Here is an 18,156-nt window from a genome sequence, read left to right as displayed (position 1 = left end):
TGATACCCTCTCATCATTGATGTTTCTATCTCTCTCTCCCTCTCTGAAATCAATAAAAATATATATATTTTTAAACAGATGTTGATGGGGATATATATAGATAGCTGCATAGCTCTGATTAGATGGGGAAAGCTTCAGTCCTATTGGTTGATACAGGATTCCAGGAACTCCTTCATAAGGGCTGGCTCAGATGGCAGAAACACAGTGCAAGCAGGCAGGCCAGTGCAGGGACAGGTAGTCCAGCGTAGGCTTCTCCCTGTGTAGAAACGGCGCTAGGCTCTGTTTTTGTTTTGTTTTGTTTGTTTTGTTTTGGGAGGATATTTCCTCCATTGATTTTTGGAGAGAGTGGAAGGGAGGGAGATAGAGAAACATCAATGTGAGAGAGACATAGCAATTGGTTGTCTCCTGTTGGCGCCCAGCCTGGGGCCGGGGATCAAGCCCTTGACCGGAATCAAACCCACGATCCTTCAGTCTGCAGGCCGACCCTCTAACCACTGAGCCAAACCGGCAAGGGCTAGGCTCTGTTTTTTGTTTTGTTTTGTTTTTGTTTTTAGTTTGAGCCCAGTTAGCCACTGGGAGCCGCCTTTAGTAGGTATGTTCTTTCTCAGGGAGTATAATATCTATGTTTGTGAGGGATATTGGTGTGTAGTTTTCTCATTGTGTCTTTGTCTGGTTTTTGTATCAGATTAATGTTGTTCTTATAAAGTGAGTGAGATAGTTTTCTTACTTTTCAATTTTCTGGAAAGATTTTAGAAGAATTGCTATTATTTTCTTTCTCAATGTTTGGTAACATTCACCAATGAAGCCAGCTGGGTCTACTGAATCTCAATCTGTGGGCAAATTTAAAAAGTCTGTGTATAAAAAGATAAAGAATTTGTATCAAAACCCCCATCTGATTCTGTGGTACATCCACATTTTTGGAAACACTGATTTGATAAAATAAGACCTTGGCTGTCCTGGGGCCAGAGGGCTGGCCAATGCTTAAAGTCCAATCCAGTCATCAAGCCACCAGGAATGGGGTCGTTTTCAAGAGGCAACAGGACCATTCATGATCAGCCCCTGCACGTCAGCTTTGAACTGTACCAGCATCTTCAAGAACCTTCACTGCTGAACTAGAACTCTCTACCCAGAAAATCCGGGGCAGGCCGCCATTCTGACAGAATGGTAACCAAAGTTTACTTGGTAAGTAGAATCATGCATACAGATTCCTTTCTAATTCATAGCTAATAGAAAACCGAACATTTGCTCAAATCTGACATAAGAGGAAAATTTCTAGAGAAAAATTACATTTTTATAAGGAAAATGAGTTATTCCTTGGGAGTGATTAGGCCTTTATTAATGTTTGGGATAATTCAAGTCTTTTTCAATAATTGTGAAATTTCTCCCAATAAAAGTCACCTTAGAAATTGTTTATTATGCATTAGATTCAAGTCAGTACTTTTCTCTTCTGTAGAACAGCTCTCTGTCTGGGGGTGTCAGTAGTGGCAATTCCCTAAGTACATGCTAATTGATGGGATGATTTATCTGTAACATATTTGGTGAACTGTGCTGTGACTATTTTCACAAAGGGCCAACTTTCACAGAGATTAGTTAACTAAGTTCCAATCCTAGGAAGATGGTACTAATTTGAGAATAATAGATGTCCTTTCACTACCTACATCCATCTATTTGGTTGAATAAATATAGAATTATTTAAAAAGCCTAATGTCCATAATTCTTTTCAGTAAATCTATAATCAGTGCTATTAACCAGTCAGTGAAATCGCCACTTCATATTGGAGGCATGTCACTTTATGGGCACTTTGATCATCCTAATTTTATATTCCCATAAAAAATCCTGGAATACTATGCTGCTGTAAAAAGGGAGGGACTCTTACCATTTGCAATGGCATGGATGGAACTGGAGAGCATTATACTAAGTGAAATAAGCCAGTCAATGAAGGAAAAATACCACATGATCTCACTCATTCATGGATAATAGAGACCATTATAAACTTTTGAACAATAGATACAGAGGCAGAGCTGCCTCAAACAGATTGTCAAACTGCAGCGGGAAGGCCGGGGAGGGTTGGGGGGCAGGAGGGAGGGTGGTAAGAGATCAACCGAAGGGCTTCTATGCATGCATATAAGCATAACCAATGGACATAAGACACTGGGGGATAGGGGAGGCTAGGGGACTGTCAAGGGCAGGGGGAAAAAAAGGACGTATATGTAATACCCTTTGTAATACTTTAAGCAATAAAAAAAAAAATCCTATATAATAAAAGCCTAATATGCGAATCAACCAAATGGTGGAACTAATAGCTATGACGCACACTGACCATCAGGAGCCAGATGCTCAATGCAGGAGCTGTCCCCAGCCCGCTGGCCCCAGGACAGCCAAGGCAGGTGCAAGTGGGGTACCCTGGTCACCCCACCAGTCGCCCCACAGATCGGCCCTGATTGCTGGCCATGTCTAGGGACCCTACCCATGCATGAATATTGTGCACCGGGCTTCTAGTAGAAACATAATATTATGAGGTAGATGTTGTGTAAGTACATGTATTATAATCCTTCTAGCTCAGAGGTTAAACTTTATTTTTATGCCATGGCTCCTTTAATATCTGGTGATGCTTGTGGATCTTTTCTCAAAAAAATGTTACAAATGTATTAATAAAATTATAGGAATACAAAAGAAACCAATTACATTAAAATACATTTATCAAAATATGTTTAAGACACAATTCTGATATATGTGCTTTCTTATTAATACAATAAAATAATCAGATCTAGTTGCAGCTCTAATAACTATTATAATTTTTCATTGAGAATGAGCTCCTTAGTGGCATTTTGAAATGACTGCAACAACTATAAGGTTACATGAAAATATCATTGTTCAGAGTCTACATTTGTAATAGAAGGAAATGCTAAATTTCAGTTCGCTTAGTAAAAATAACATATTTTTTTCTTTTAAGTTCATGGACCCCCTGAATTCTCTCCATGAATCCTAAGAACCCCTGCCTACCTTCTGTTCACTTTTAAATTTTAGTTTTTGAATCACAAAAACTAATTTATGCAAAAATAAATTGTGAAAGAATATGGGGGGAAAAAATGAAGGTCCAGTTTTCTTGTGGAATTGGCTAAAAGGCTTTATTCAACATTTCGATATACATTTTTTTCATCCCATTACTTCCTGCTGGAATTAGCATTGTCCTCTTCAATGAACCACTAATTGAACAGCCTGACAAGTATGACTTAATCATACAGCACTTCTAATCTTTGAAACCCATTTAGAATGTTAGCATAAAATAGAAATATAATGATATAAAGGAGAGAATTATATACCATAATGAAATTTCAGCTCAGAAGAACCTGATTGGCAGCAAGCTTGGGACCCTTAACTCAAAAGTCTTTCGGGTTTTGTCTGAGAAACTCACTTCTGGAAGGCTCTGGGGCAAGGTGATGGTTAGAGGATATAAGCAAACAAAAAGGAAGAAGCAGGTAAAGTCATGTTATCAAAATATTATGTTCAGAAGAGTTGCATTCTATCACAGGTGTTCAGTTTATATGCCAACCCTCATATTTGCAAGTTGCTAACTGGCATTGCATGATTAGATTGAGTAATTGCACACATCAGTAAAAAGCCATAATTACCTAAGAAAAATGTATGCATTTTGTCTGGGTAGGACTTAGGACTCACCCATTTAGCATGTCTTTTAAATTTTGACCAATTATAAATCTGTTAGCAACACAGAGAGTAAAATCCTATATTTTCTGTGGATCCTGACACAGGTGGGTTCTTGAATATTGTTTACTAAACAATTAGCTTTAACATTTAAGATGGACTGGAAAAAACACTTATAGCTAGGGAGAATTGCCTAGCTTATGAGAAGCCATGGGGACTTCGTTAGAAATTTTGGTTGTTCTCCATTTTTCAAACATGTGACAAAATCTCATAGCTTATTTACAAAAAGAAAGTAACACTTCATAATACCTGACAGCTTTCAGAGCTAGATTATATCTGTCCTTGTCTGAAGGGCTCCAATAACACTATTGTAAGATATTTTCTTCTGACCATCTGGCAGTTCTTAGGAACCAATCTCTCTCAACATTTTATAGCTACTGCACTGGTTACAGCTAATCCTTTCAATGAATGAGCTGGAAAATGTAGATACATCAATATCATATTCTTTTAGAGTCCATTTAATCCATGCCCTATTATTATTTCCTTTAATAGGGCCATTATCTTCTGTGAAAATGAAGAGTAATTTGTCAGAATCATTTTTTAAAATTTAAAGATCAATCTATGTAAATTTTTTTAAAATAAAAGAAACCATAGATTTTTTTTTTTTTTTTAAGAATCTCGAAAACACTCATTAAAAATCTCAGAAATGGGAATCTGGGGCTTGGATCTTGGGTCTTATTTTTCATTCTGGGTTTTAAAACGTCTAGTGTAATAACTGAGCTTGTGTTGGGCTGACAGTATTCCTGAGAAAGAGTGTATGTTAACAGTGGTGTTGAAACCTTAGCAAGGTTGATAAAAGCAACTTGTGTTTGTTTCTCTTTTGTTTGTTTTAAGACACTAAGGAGAGATTCATTCCAGTATGAGAATTTTGTGAATTTTCCTTCAAAACAATTAGGTACTCAATGGATTTTGAATAACTAATGGTTTTTAAATACCTTGCCTTGCAATTTATGAACATGCCACGGGAAGTGTTTAAGGTTCTTATTTTAACGCAGGTTTTACTTCAATATTGGTTGAAGACTTTTGTTAGAAAGGCTGTTACTTATTTCCACATTCTGAAATTTACATTTGTCATTGAATTGAAGTGAAAGTAGTGACTGATCCTTTTTTTAGGTTGAGTTTTAAGCTGTTCACAGCACTATCTCCAGCTTCACCATTCCACTATAGACCTCCACCATCACAAGGTAACATCTTTCACAGAAACATTTTCTCCCCTAGAGTTTTGCACTTTCATATTAAGGCACTTTAACCTGGGCAAGTTTTTCTTACAGTTGTTCACTTAAAACACACACACGCACCCATGTGCTAGGCCAACTCTTCATAGGTTGTAGGATGATATTGATTTGTTATGCCCATAGTTTTTTTGGTATCAAAATTAATTTTCAAAATTTCTATAGAGTTTTATTCTGAAATATCTTTTTTATTTTCTCTCAGATGGGGATTAAAATTACCTCAATGTTAAGTAGACCCAGGCAGGAATTTATGGAAGGTTTGGCTGTTAGCTGACTGGATTAGAGTCCCTCCTTTATTGGTATTCTTTTCTTCTTTCAATTTCCAGGTTTCTATCATAGCCTAAATTTAGGGAGGGAATAATGTCTCCAAATTAATTATAATATCTGGCTACATATTTTTTAAAATATATTTTTATTGATTTCAGAGAGGAAAGAAGAGGGAGAGAGAGATAGAAACATCAATGATGAAAGAGAGTAATTGATCAGCTGCCTCCTGCATGCCCCCCCCCCCATGGGGTATCGAGCCCACCCAGGCATGTGCCCCGACCGGAATCGAACCCAGGCCCTTCAGAGCCGACACTCTGTCCACTGAGCCAAACCAGCCAGGGCCTGGCTATATTTTGACTCTTTGATTGAATATACTGTAAATATCAGCTATGCCATTACTTAAAACAACAACTATAAAACTAGAAGAGATCTCAGGAGGTCACTAGCATAGCTTCCTTTCTCAGAGAGACTGTTTCCAGAAAGAGGAAAGCTATAGTTTCTGTTCTAGCATAGAGTTACTTTTGGTATCAAATACTTCCATGTGGTTAAGCCAACTCTTTCTTACTATTCACCAAACTCCATTCTCCTTATTTCATCTCCTCTTATTCTAAAACATTGGGCATCTTTATTTTTTTTTAAAGTTATTTTCAAAATGAGAGAATTTAAACTCATTATTAAACATTTTCACTATTAATTACTTTTTAATGTTTCCTAAGACAGTTTGGAAAACACACAATGTTAAAAGGAAATGTAAAAATCATCATCCCATGTCTTCTAAGAGCTGGCTGTGCTACGGTAGGCAACATGAACACAGGGCACGAAGCTGGTGGGTGTGTCCCTGTCCCCTCTCAGATGTGAACCTAGGTGTCTTCTGTGGGGCCATAGTGAGGGGTCACTTAGTTAGTGATATAAAAACAGCACATGTTTAGAAACAGGGAACAATGACTGACAGAAAAAAAAATATCCTCATCCCATGTCCAGAGTAATAATTTCGCATATGTCCCTTGCTTCTTTTTTCTCTATGTATGTACTTTTTATTTTGTGTTTTACAAAAATAATATACTGCACATACTATTTTACATTTTGCATTTAAAAGATTTATCAGTCAATTTTGATAATATTCTTCTACCCCATTATTTTTAATGACTACATAATATTCCATAGTGTGAATGCACCATATGACCCAACCTGTTCTTCCAACATTTTTATTAAAAAAACAAAACTTTTTATTTACAAAACATATGCAAAAATGTCAAAATAATGTTACAGTGAACACAAACATAAGGTTCTACAGCTAACATTTTATTATACTTGCTTTATTACATTTCAATTGAACTAGCCCTCTCTCTACCTATCAGTCCATCTTGTATTTCAAACTAAGTTGTAGACATTAGTGTACTCCTCTCCCTTCAAGTACTTGAGCATCATTAACCAGAGTTCAAAATTTTCTTATTTTCCTAACCTATATTTTTAAAATTATTTTACTTTTAAATTGTTTTCCAATTTATAGGGGAAAATAATATCCTATGTAATAAAAGCCTAATATGCAAATCGAATGAATGGCAGAACAACTGGTGGAATGACTGGTCGCTATGATGCGCACTGACCACCAGGGGGCAGACGCTCAACGCAACAGCTGCCCCCATCCTGCAGGCCCCAACCTGCGAGCAGGCTGTGCCAGGCCAGCCAAGGCAGGTGCCAGTGGGGGGGCCCCGATCACCCCGCCCGTCGCCCTGAAAGATCGGCCCTGATCGTTGGCCAGGTCTAGGGACCCAACCCCCTACCTGTGCACAAATTTTGTGCACCAGGCCTCTAGTTTATTAATATAATTGAATCAGCTTGATATTACTATGCAACCAAATAACCAAAAATTTAGTGGCTTAACAATAAGAAACACTTTATTTGCTCTTGGATTTGTAGGTTAGCAGTACAGGTTGAGCTCAGCTGAACAATTTTTCTGCTAGCCTCAATGAGATTATTATTTTTTTAAAGAGTTTTTATTTTTTATTTTATTGTTGTTAATCCTCACCTGAGGATATTTTTCCATTGATTTTTAGGGAGAGTGGAAGAGAGAGGGAAAGACAGAGAGAAATATGGATGTGAGAAAAACACATCAATTAGTTGCGTCCTGCATGAGCACCTATCGTGGCTCAGGCCAGGGAGGAGCCTGCAACCAAAGTACATGTCCTTGACTAGAATCAAACCCTGGACCCTTTGGTCTGCAGGCCAACACTCTATCCACTGAGCCAAACCTGCTGGAGCCACACTGCGATTATTCATGCGATTATTCATAAGACCAGTCATCTGGCAGCTCTCCTGAGTCCTCTGGAGCAAGATGTACTCACTTGATAAATTCCTAGAATTGGAGTTACTTTATATAAATTAGATATACACATACCAAATTATCCTTACTAATTATTTAAAACTAGAGGCCAGGTGCATGAAATTCATGTACTGGTTGGGGGGAGTCCCTCAGCCAGGCCTGTGCCCTCTCGCCATCTGGGACCTCTAGCTCCTACCACCTGCCTGCTTGCTGCTCCTTACTGCTCGGCTCGCTGCTCCTTAGCGCTGCCGCAGAGGCGGGAGAGGCTCCTGCCACTGCCGCTGCGCTCGCCCGACGTGAGCCCGGCTTCTAGCTGAGCAGCGCTCCCCCTGTGGGAGTGCACTCACCACCAGTGGGCAGCTCCTGCATTGAGCGTCTGCCCCTTGGAGGTCAGTGAGTGTCATAGCGACTGGTCGTTCTGGTTGTTCCGCTGTAATGGTCGCTTAGGCTTTTATTATATAGATGGTTTTCTTCCCTTAGTTTTTCTTTGTATTTTTTTCAATTCAAAGTCATTTTAGTTCAGAATAACTTCTTGAAATGCTTGCTGCATTTATTTTATTGAATATATTGAGTTAGGCATTAAGAATGATACAAGAGAAAGAAATACAAGACATTGTGTTTGTTCTTCAGGAAATTTTAATCTAATTGGGAAGATAACACCAACTCTACTTATAAAATAGTCAAATGGATTTATATGACCTTATATGGTTGTCAAATTGCTTACCTCTTTCCCCCTTTTTGGAAGACAGGCTGGGTTAATTACTTGACATCTAGTAAACATTCAGTAAATAATTATTTAGTGACTACCATTAAATTTCAGAGAAGGGCTGAGTAAAGTTCTCTAGACTAGGGTTTTTGTTAAGGAGGTGGGACTTGATTTAGATCGTGGACTAGAGGTAAAATTTGTTTGTTTTTTTACTATTTCAAAAGTTTATTTAACAAAAAGTTCAATATGAAAATGTGCATGACCCAATTTTTATTTTGTGGTAAAACAGGTGCTATGGAGAGGGGACATGTGGAAGCAGTTGATTTCTCTTGTGAATGCAGACATTCTCGTTTCAAGGCTTCTAACATGATAATACTATTTCCTTGTATTACCACCATTCCAATATTGTTCTGTCTAGTTGCTGTCTCCACACATTCATCTATCCCAAGATTCTTAAAGAGATCAAATCCCCACAATATTCTTTGGACATGTCTATCACCATTTAATTTCAATGATAACTTCTTGTCCAAAAATGGTTTTTAATGAGAGGGTGAGCTTTTCTCATGGTGTCTACTCAGTGAGCTCACAGATACCTCCAAATGGAATTCTAGAGATACAATTTGATTAGTCTTTTTTTTCTTTTTATTAAATATATTTTTATTGATTTCAGAGAGGAAGGGAGAGGGAGATAGAAACATCAATGATGAGAGAGAATCATTGAATGGCTGCCTCCTGCACACCCCCCACTGGGGATCAAGCCTGCAACCCAGGCATATGCCCTTGACCGGAACCGAACCCATGACCCTTCAGTCAGCAGGCCAACTCTCTATCCTTTGAGCCAAGCTGGCTAGGGTGAGATACAATTTGGATAAGCTAAGGAAAAGTGTATAGATTCATATATGGAATAATTTGAAAGTTATTTTATTTTTAACTCCTCAAAAACTTTCTGGTTAGAAATTGCCTTCCTATTTATTACGAGCACAATACTTTTCTGCTGAAATATTTATTGACCAAGCCCATCAAGGGATGATCAAAGTGCTTTTTTCACTACCACATTTTTATTTCTGACCATCTTTTATAGTACAAAGTGTGACAAGAAGGGAAACAACCAAATTCTCAAATTCAGAAACTCTTATCTGCAAACCCCATGAATTCGAAGTTGGAAGATTTACAACATATTGGAGGAAATATGTTTGGGGGATTTTGTGGGCACAAGCAAGCTTATAAAAGCTCATCTGATTTTTTTTACAATTACCAAAATAAAATATTAATCTCAGCACTCTAAAATATATATTAAAATAGTTATGAAATTCTGAAGAATTAAAGCTATAAACTTTGAAGGTTCTCTATCATTCTTGATTTCAACTCTATGCTTACAAATTCATTTTGCTTTTGTTGCAGAGGGTGCTCATACAAAAAGATTTTCTTTTTCTTGAGTGTACTTGTTGATCCTCCAGCAAATTTTATGATGCAGAGTTCCTACCATGGTTCCAGAGATAGATAAAACTGGACATATAAGCTATTAGTGGTTCATTGTATGTAACTGATGTGAATGAGTATTCCCCCTCCAACCTCCTATTTCAGCAGGTGTTACATTGCCTTAGGTCCCAACTGAGTGCCGTTAGTTCCTGACATTCCGGCTTCCTCAACCTAAAAGGTAAAGGAGTCCAGTTCTAAGGCTTTGGTGTACTTTTTCCGTTTCCTGTCCCTCTCCCAAGTCATTCGTGGCAGTAATTCTGTTCTCCTCTACTTTATTTCCCTTTTCTTATTTTCTATCCAATTAATTCCTTTCTTATTTATGGGGTAGTCTAAAACTCTTGAGGCTGAAGAAGCCATGATTGAAAGTGTAATTAAGTTAAGGGGAGCTCAAAGTTGAGAAATCATTATTTCTCATATCCATACTTGTTATATTTAGTACATATGGCCTTAAGGCTTCATACTTGCTGTCTTAGCCGAACTCTGCTGCTATTGCTCGAAGCATTTTTGTTACAGCCTTTTCAAACTGTAGCGCATTCTCTTGAATATACTTGGTTGTGGCAGATCTCTTTTGGGGGATAAGGTTGTTTTGGAACCAGGTACAGGTTATTTACAAACAATATTGGTGGTTTAAGTGGATGGAATCACATTCCCTAATATGTCTTCATATACATATACATTCACTTACACAGGAATGCAATTACACATATATAAAGTAATGAGACTACTTAATATTGGTCTATCATTGGAAAAGTATAGTTTCCTAAGGTATTTTTTGTTGTGTTTGTTTAGGCACTACACTTCAGAATTTTAAGAATCAAAAGGCCATAACTAAAATAAGGCTCAGAGGTTATTTAATAACCTCAGGCAACTAAGAGAGATGAGATAACTCATCTGAGATCTCATGGTTAGTGATTGGGAACTCCTGAGATATTCGTTTCTTTGTCTAGAATCACACATCTTCCTTGTCCTAATTCTCCAACACAAGAGTGAGTTCTGATGTAGTAGAGCCTTGTATGTAGAAGTTCTTAAGAAATCATGATGTTGCCCTAACCGGTTTGGCTCAGTGGATAGAGTGTCAGCCTGCAGACTGAAAGGTCCCAGGTTCGATTCCGGCCAATGGCATGTACCTTGGTTGTGGGCACATCCCCAGTAGGAGGTGTGCAAGAGGCAGCTGATCGATATTTCTCTCTCATCGATGTTTCTAACTCTCTATCCCTCTCCCTCCCTCTCTGTAAAAAAATCAATAAAATATATTTTAAAAAAAGAAATCATGATGTTAATGATAGAAAATAACCACCTTTATCACAGAGCTTCTTTACAATATTTTTAGTAGCTCCAAATTCTATTGATAGGATTATAATAATCTATAAGCAAATTTTCCCTTTCATCAGAAAAATATAAAAGTAAGATTTCTATATGATTATTTGAAGAATTTGAGGCTGTACTCAAATACATGAGAATTATTCAAAATAAACTCCACGATCATCAACTTTTGTGTTTTCTGAGTGCTCGAATCTACCATTTCAAGCACATTATAAGATCAGCTAGCTACTTACTTTAAAAAATCTGGACTTTTAAACTAGCCTCTAAAATACTGGCCAAAAGTGATTCCCTTCCTACAATAAACTATGTATCTAAAGTACCTGTTTCATAAAATGATTTGGAAAGGAAAACGGCTGGTGAGGAAATTAGATGATAATGCATAATCATTCAGAGAAATAGATTGGCTGAAAAAATTGCCTCTCAAGATGACAGATATACTTTTCCATTCAAATAACTAAAAAGATCAGCTTCTCTAACATTTTGAGAATCAAAAGATCTTAGCCTCTGTGATTTCCACTCAATATTGGAAGGGAAGGTATAGAATAATGGTGTCCAAAGCTAAACAATCCACAGACTGGTACTAGGCTATGACAATCAGTCTGTGATAGCACTTCCGTAGTGAAATGAGAAAGAGGAAGATAATGTGGTGAGTTTGTCATAAAGCTAAATATACCCAGCTTTTTATTATTGAAATGTCACTTTTTAAAATGGTAGTGAAAGTTGGAATCCCCAAAATAAAATTTAAAAAGTTGTATCATTCAGGAAATTACAAAAATCTGGGCACCATTGCCTTAGAGGCCATCCAGCTCAATTACCTACTCTTTCAGAATATAAATAAAATGCCTGTTATAGAACTTCAATTATTTAATAAAAGTGGAATAAATTAATGACACGGTTCTTAATATGACCTCCTCAAGATTACTCTGAGAGACCAGTCTTCTATCGTTCATCATCAGTAGTTTGTTGCAGGTGTTTCTAGGCAGTGATTGTACCGCTACCACCCCCCCTCCCCAACACCATTTTTATGGCCATCCTAAAGCTTTCACTGAAGCTCAACCTGCTTATATAGATTCTGAATCATTTGTCGGTATTAGTAGCTCATAATTGCGATGTGTCACACAGCACCTCTTACTGTTCTTATAACAGTTCTGTGGTTTTAAAAAGGTATTTTGGTTCCTTTATTATCAGAGGGAGCATTTTGCCTCAATAGGAAATTCATTCTGTGCAGACAGGCTGCAAATTCTTATGACATGGCAGGCTCATCTGTCAAAGAATATTTTTTTATTCCCATATTCCTCTTTGATTACATTCAGAATATGCCCCAGTAATGCTTGATGAGATTATTCTAACTCTTACAAACATTTTCCTCATGTTTTCCATCATTTTCAATAGCATGAAAAGGTTTAATTCACAGAGGAAATAGTAGAGAAGTCTCTGTATTTGTCTTGGGAAGGTAATTTTGGGAAGGAGTGTTGAGATATGAAACTTTAAAGATATTTTCGAACTTAGCAGTACCTGTGCTTATTTCCTAACTGGATACTAAGTTGCTCTGGCATGTATCATATTTCCATATGCTATGGGTTCTAGCCATGAACATTAAAGCTCTAATGATTTACAGAAAAAAGGTATTTTCTATTTTTATTTTTTGTCAATTCTATTTATAATGTATTGAAAGAACAGGAAATACTATGAATTATTGATATGTTAAAAAGTGAAACATGGTGTTTATGTACCATAACGAGAAGCAAAATAGAAAAATTCTTAGCCATAGTGATTTAAGAGCAGAAATGTATAATTGATGCAATTAGATATCTAATTGGCATTTTAAATGTAGTCTGTATTTGTGCATATGTAAGTCATTATAATTTGAAAATATTCTGAATGTTTAGTCTCTATTTTGTCCAAATTATAGTACTATACATATGTTTAATACTTAATTTTTTATTTTTAACAACTTTTTATTATAAAACATTCATAAAAGTAATGACAATAATATGAGCTTAGTATACCCATTACCCCTAGGGATTAGAGAGTTTGGTTCAGTTTTATTCTTATACTAGAGGCCCGGCACATGAAGATCATGTCCTAGTGGGGGGGGGGTGAGGAGGGGGTTCTTCAGCCCGGCTGGCACCCTCTCGCCGTCTGGGACCCCTTGGGGGGATGTCTGCCTGCTGGCTTAGGCCCGATCTCCCTGGGGATTCAGACATCCCTCTCGCATTCTGGGGCTCTCGCAGTCCAGGACCCCTTGCTCCTTACCGCTCGCCTGCTCCTGCCACCACCGCTATGCTTGCCAGCTGTGAGCCCGCTTCTGGCTGAGTGGTGCTCCCCCTATGGGAGTGCACTGACCACCAGGGGGCAGCTTCCGCATTGAGCGTCTGCCCCTTGGTGGTCAGTGCGCATCATAATGACCAGTTGTTCCGCTGTTCAGTCGATTTGCATATTAGGGTTTTATTATACTAGTAGCCCGGTGCACGAAATTTGTGCATATTAGAAGGGAATTAATTAGTGGAGATATTTTAATATTGCTATTTGCCCTTTCTCTATAATGGAACTGTGAGAGATGAAAGGAAATTAGTGAAATGTATATGACAATAGTATATAAATTTATTAATAAATAAACAGTAACAAAAGGATATAACAACAACCGAGGCATATAAAAATGACAAAAACATGATTTAAAAACAACAGTGATGCAAACAATGACTGATAAAGTGATTAAACTTATTCTAATATCTCCCTGTACACCACATTAAGAGTGAAAACACTTTCAGAGTGCTTGACTAATTTCCCTTGTGATGAAGTATTTAGAACTTTAATTATAACGTCACATGCTCTTCAAACTTGAGAGAAAGCAACATATAACTGACCATGTGTGAAAATGGGTTCAGGTAGGAATATGCCTACTCTGTCTAGAGTTTGTCCTTGTGATTTATTAATAGTCATCACAAATGCTGGCATCATGGAAAACTGTCATCGAATCAGTTTAAATGGGAGGCTAGTGTCAGATGGGGACAAATTAATTCTTGGAATCAGAACAACCTCTTCCTCTGCAGATCTTGCTAATACTTCAGCTTCGATAATGTTAGGTTGTAATCTTTTGATAATAAATCTGGTACCATTACAGAGACCCCATTTACTATTGAGATTTCTCAACAGCATGATGATTGCACCCACTTTCAATTTAATTTATGACATGACATTCCTGAAGGAGTAATACTATTAAGAAATTCGATGGGAAAAATTTCCTTTTCAGCATCATCTGTGGAATCAATGGAATCATCACTCAAATATGTGTGAAAATCTCCATCGAGTATATCCAAAATTTCTTCACTTAATTTTTGAACATGCTCATTTTTTGGACAAAGAATTGTACATTTAGATATATTTTTAGTATTATCTATAGCTATAGTATTTCCAAAGGTAGCTTCAATAATCCATTACAAATCATTTCACAGGGGATTTCAATAATATCCATTCCTAAATGAAAACTGCTATCAAGTTTGCCATCTCTAAGTTTTACTAACCATCCACTATAAGCAGAATCCTCTGATCTCATATTTGTTGTAAGAGACAACTTTCTGAAATATCCCCAAACATTACAGTACTTTAAACTCGTTTCTACTATGGCCTATCACATAGCATGCAGTACAATACTGAGACATTGTCGAAAATCCCTCCAAGAAGGAGAACTTTCCCACCAAATACAATATTCAGACTCATAATTTCTCTTAGTAATCTGTCTATGGCGTTTATAGCATGACTGGATGCCATGGTGCATTCATCAATAAGGAGAAGTTGGGCCTTTTTAATAGTTTTAGCAACTTCACTCTTTATATTGAGTCTAGAAACTGAAGTTTCATTTAATGGAATCAGTAATTTATATTGGGAATGAAAGGTGCTTCCACCAAGAAGTAAATTTGCAGCAATTCCTGTAGACACTGTGGATAAAACAGTACCACCACGACCTCTAATATAATGTATTAAAACTTTATACAAATGTGCAGGTGAATAGGCTTCCTAGCTGGCAGGCCCCTGACAGCAAGCTGGCCACCTGTCGATTCCGTGAGGAATGGGGCTCCCTCCTCCCTCTCCTGTCAGGGTCCAGGGTGCAGGTGAATGGGGTTCCTGGCTGGCAGGCCACTGACAGCAAGCTATCCAACAGCAGATTCTGTGAGGAATGGGGCTGCCTCCTCCCTACTGTCAGGGTCTGGTTTGAAGGCCAGACTCAGTACTTCCATGCTCCACTCCAAGGGCGGGTTCCTGCCTGAAACCTCGCCCTCCGGGGAAACAGCTGGGGGAGGGCACAACTGTTTCCAAGACGACCCCTGCAGGACTGACTTCTTCCAGTTGGTTGAGCTTCTGGAAGTGATGTTACACCCAGGGTTTTTATATAAGTAGATAGGATGTTAGGGTTCTAAAAAATCAGCTACCAAGAATCCCTGAATCTCTGAAATATGTGCAAAATTCTCTATGTAAAAGTGTTTTTCAGCAATTTTTCATAGAATTCCCAAATTGTAACTTTATATAGCAACTTCTTTCTCATGAGGTTTTTATATAAATAGATTGTTGAGAGTGGTTTTCTATCTGTTTTCCACTCCCAGCACATCTGAGGGATGTTTGATGATTCCACCAGTAGCAGGGGTTCACTACAACAGTAGCCCTCAACTCTCAGGAGGGATGGGGTATGAGTGTGGGAGTGGAGGGTCCAAGAAATAGTGCTAATGGGCAGAGTGAGGAGGAGGAGGTGCAGAAGGGCTAATCTGAGCTTAGGGACGGGGGTAGTCCCAGGATATCGTCTGAGGCTGGGTTTCCATATGAGCCTGAAGGCATATTTTGTAGTTAGGCTGAATCCACCTAGAAAGTGTATACTTAGGTATTTTAGGGAGAACATGGACAAACTTTGACTAAAATTAATGGTGGAAAATGAAGAAAGTGCAAAGTAAGTTACACTACCCTTAGTAGATTTGCTTTTAACATGTGGGCTCTGAAGGACCTGTAATGAGGAGTTTAAATTCTCTTCTTTAGCCCAGTAAACCTGGGTACCTTTCAAATAAACGCAACACCTTTAATATTACCACTTACAATTTTTAAAGCACTTTATTTTACCCTTATGCACAACAATTGTGTTTGAATCCTAATAGGAACCTATTGTCATTAAAATGATCAAAGAAGAAAGTTAATTCATGGGAATGGTCATTCATGAACTAGAATAACCAGACTATTTTGCCGCTTTAAAGGGGGACTAGCTATCAACATATACTATCAATAAAATTTTCCAGAAAATTTCTAATCTCTCCCTGCCAATCAATAAAGATAGCATCACATTCAGCACCATAGTTCTAGTTGTCAGGAATGATGTATTTATTGACTGAAGGCGGTACTTGTAAAAAGCAGAGAGGAGAGTTAACTTTGAGGAAGTACTAATTTGTGGAACTTTAATAGTAGTAGTAGTAATTTCATGCTACTCTGAAGAGCATCACAATTACAAATATATCCTTAATTTTAGGACCAAATGCCTATTTGGTAGTTACATAACTGTGAAAGTACAGCACAGTACTTTATTAGTTCCCAGTATAATAAATTCCATGAATAGATGGCTTACTTGCCACTGGACCAGACCATCAAAAAATCAGTAACATTGGCCAAATGCAGAGGAAAGATCGACTCAGCAGTTTAAATTCCAAGTCAATTAAGGAACATGTTTATTACAATGACAGGCCTCGGATGTGCTATGAAAACTCATTGAATTAATTACTAGTAAGACTATTTTAAATATTGTTGACCTCATTTTTCAACCTTTCTCTTTTTTTCTATCTCCTCCCTGCCCCCACCATTAACATCACTGGCTTTTAAAACCTAAATAAAGATTTCTCTAAATATAACTAGGTCTTTGCCAACCTAATATCCCTGCTGCTTACATAGAAATTTCTTCTATGTACATTATGTGGCAGTAAGGGTAATGGTGAAAAGGAAAAGTTGGTTTGGTATAAAAATATAATTTTTTTAAAATTTACACAATATTTCAATGAGCATATTTGGGAGCAATATAATGTATCTGACATTATTTTTGGTAATATAGCAGTGTCACTGTCATAAAATTTTAATTCACGCATTTGTTTTTTGTTTGTTTAATTAGTATTAGAGGGTCTACTCTGTGCAGTGTGGTCAGCTTGTAGACAGCAGAACAAGCATATCAGTTGTTAAAATATTGAAATATTTCTATACTAGTTGGGAAATAGCACTGCTCTGGGAGTCATACCCCACCTTCCATGCTCTGGAGGTCCGAGACCCTCTTCCAGAAACGTTGAGATCTCGCGATGATCCAGCAAATAAAAGGAAAATGAAGGGCACATCAGAAGGTCTTCTGGACCCTAATCGAGTGCCAAGGCCAGCATCATTCTGATTGGTCAGGACCCCGTGCGGCAGCAGGTGTTAAAATATTTAATAGTGAAGTCCCCGTTGGCTGCAAAGCGCTGTGCTTAACTCACTGGAAAACAAAAAGGTGAATAAGTCACATCCCTGTTCTCAAGGAGCTCACAGATGAATCAGCAGTGATCATTCTAATAATGGCTGACACTCACTGAGCACTTACTAGGAACCTAAGCACTGTTCCAAGTATGTTTTATGTGTCATCTCATTAACCCTTAGGAGTTTATTTTCTCTCTTTCACAGATGAAAACACTGAGGCACAGAGGGAGTAAGTGAGTTTTCTGAGGTTATACAAACAATAAGCGGTGGGGCCATAATACACATCAGGCCGAGGCCTGGGAAGATGCATGTGGAATTCTAATCTGTGCCTAATTTCCAGGTACATTTAAGAGACATACCAGAGAACAAAACAGACCAAACTCTCTGCCATCGTGGAGCCCACATTCTTATGAGCAAGATAACCAGAAAACAAATGAATAAAATGTAAAGTGTAGCAGGTGGCGAAGAGTGCAGCACAGAAAAACCAAGCGGGGGAGAGCACGGGGTCTGCTGGAGGGGGGCAGCATAGCTGGCAGTTTACTGGGAGGTCAGGAAAAGCTTCGGGGAGGAGACAGTTGAATGAAATGCCGAAGCCATGAAAGGAACAAGCCCTGTGACTCTCTAGAGCAGCGGTT

The 18,156-nt window shown here is 37.9% G+C and overlaps 2 protein-coding genes across 4 annotated transcripts in view; one reads left to right on the top strand and one right to left on the bottom strand.

The window, feature by feature from the left end:
* The window catches only part of CAMKMT (calmodulin-lysine N-methyltransferase), a 290,479-nt gene that overhangs the window by 167,491 nt on the left and 104,832 nt on the right, over positions 1-18,156 (top strand). The gene's annotated exons all lie outside the window — the stretch shown is intronic.
* LOC132213886 (small nuclear ribonucleoprotein G-like) lies at positions 1,067-8,790 on the bottom strand (the record flags this gene model as incomplete). Its single annotated transcript, XM_059660771.1, has 2 exons — positions 1,067-1,153; positions 8,515-8,790. Coding segments are annotated over 2 exons (363 nt in total), but the record flags the coding sequence as incomplete, so codon positions are not given.

This window comes from Myotis daubentonii, chromosome 12 (assembly GCF_963259705.1).
Source record: "Myotis daubentonii chromosome 12, mMyoDau2.1, whole genome shotgun sequence".
Classification (NCBI taxonomy): Eukaryota; Metazoa; Chordata; class Mammalia; order Chiroptera; family Vespertilionidae; genus Myotis; species Myotis daubentonii.
Note: the sequence above shows the minus strand (reverse complement) of the source record. Positions and strands in the feature narration are given on the sequence as shown.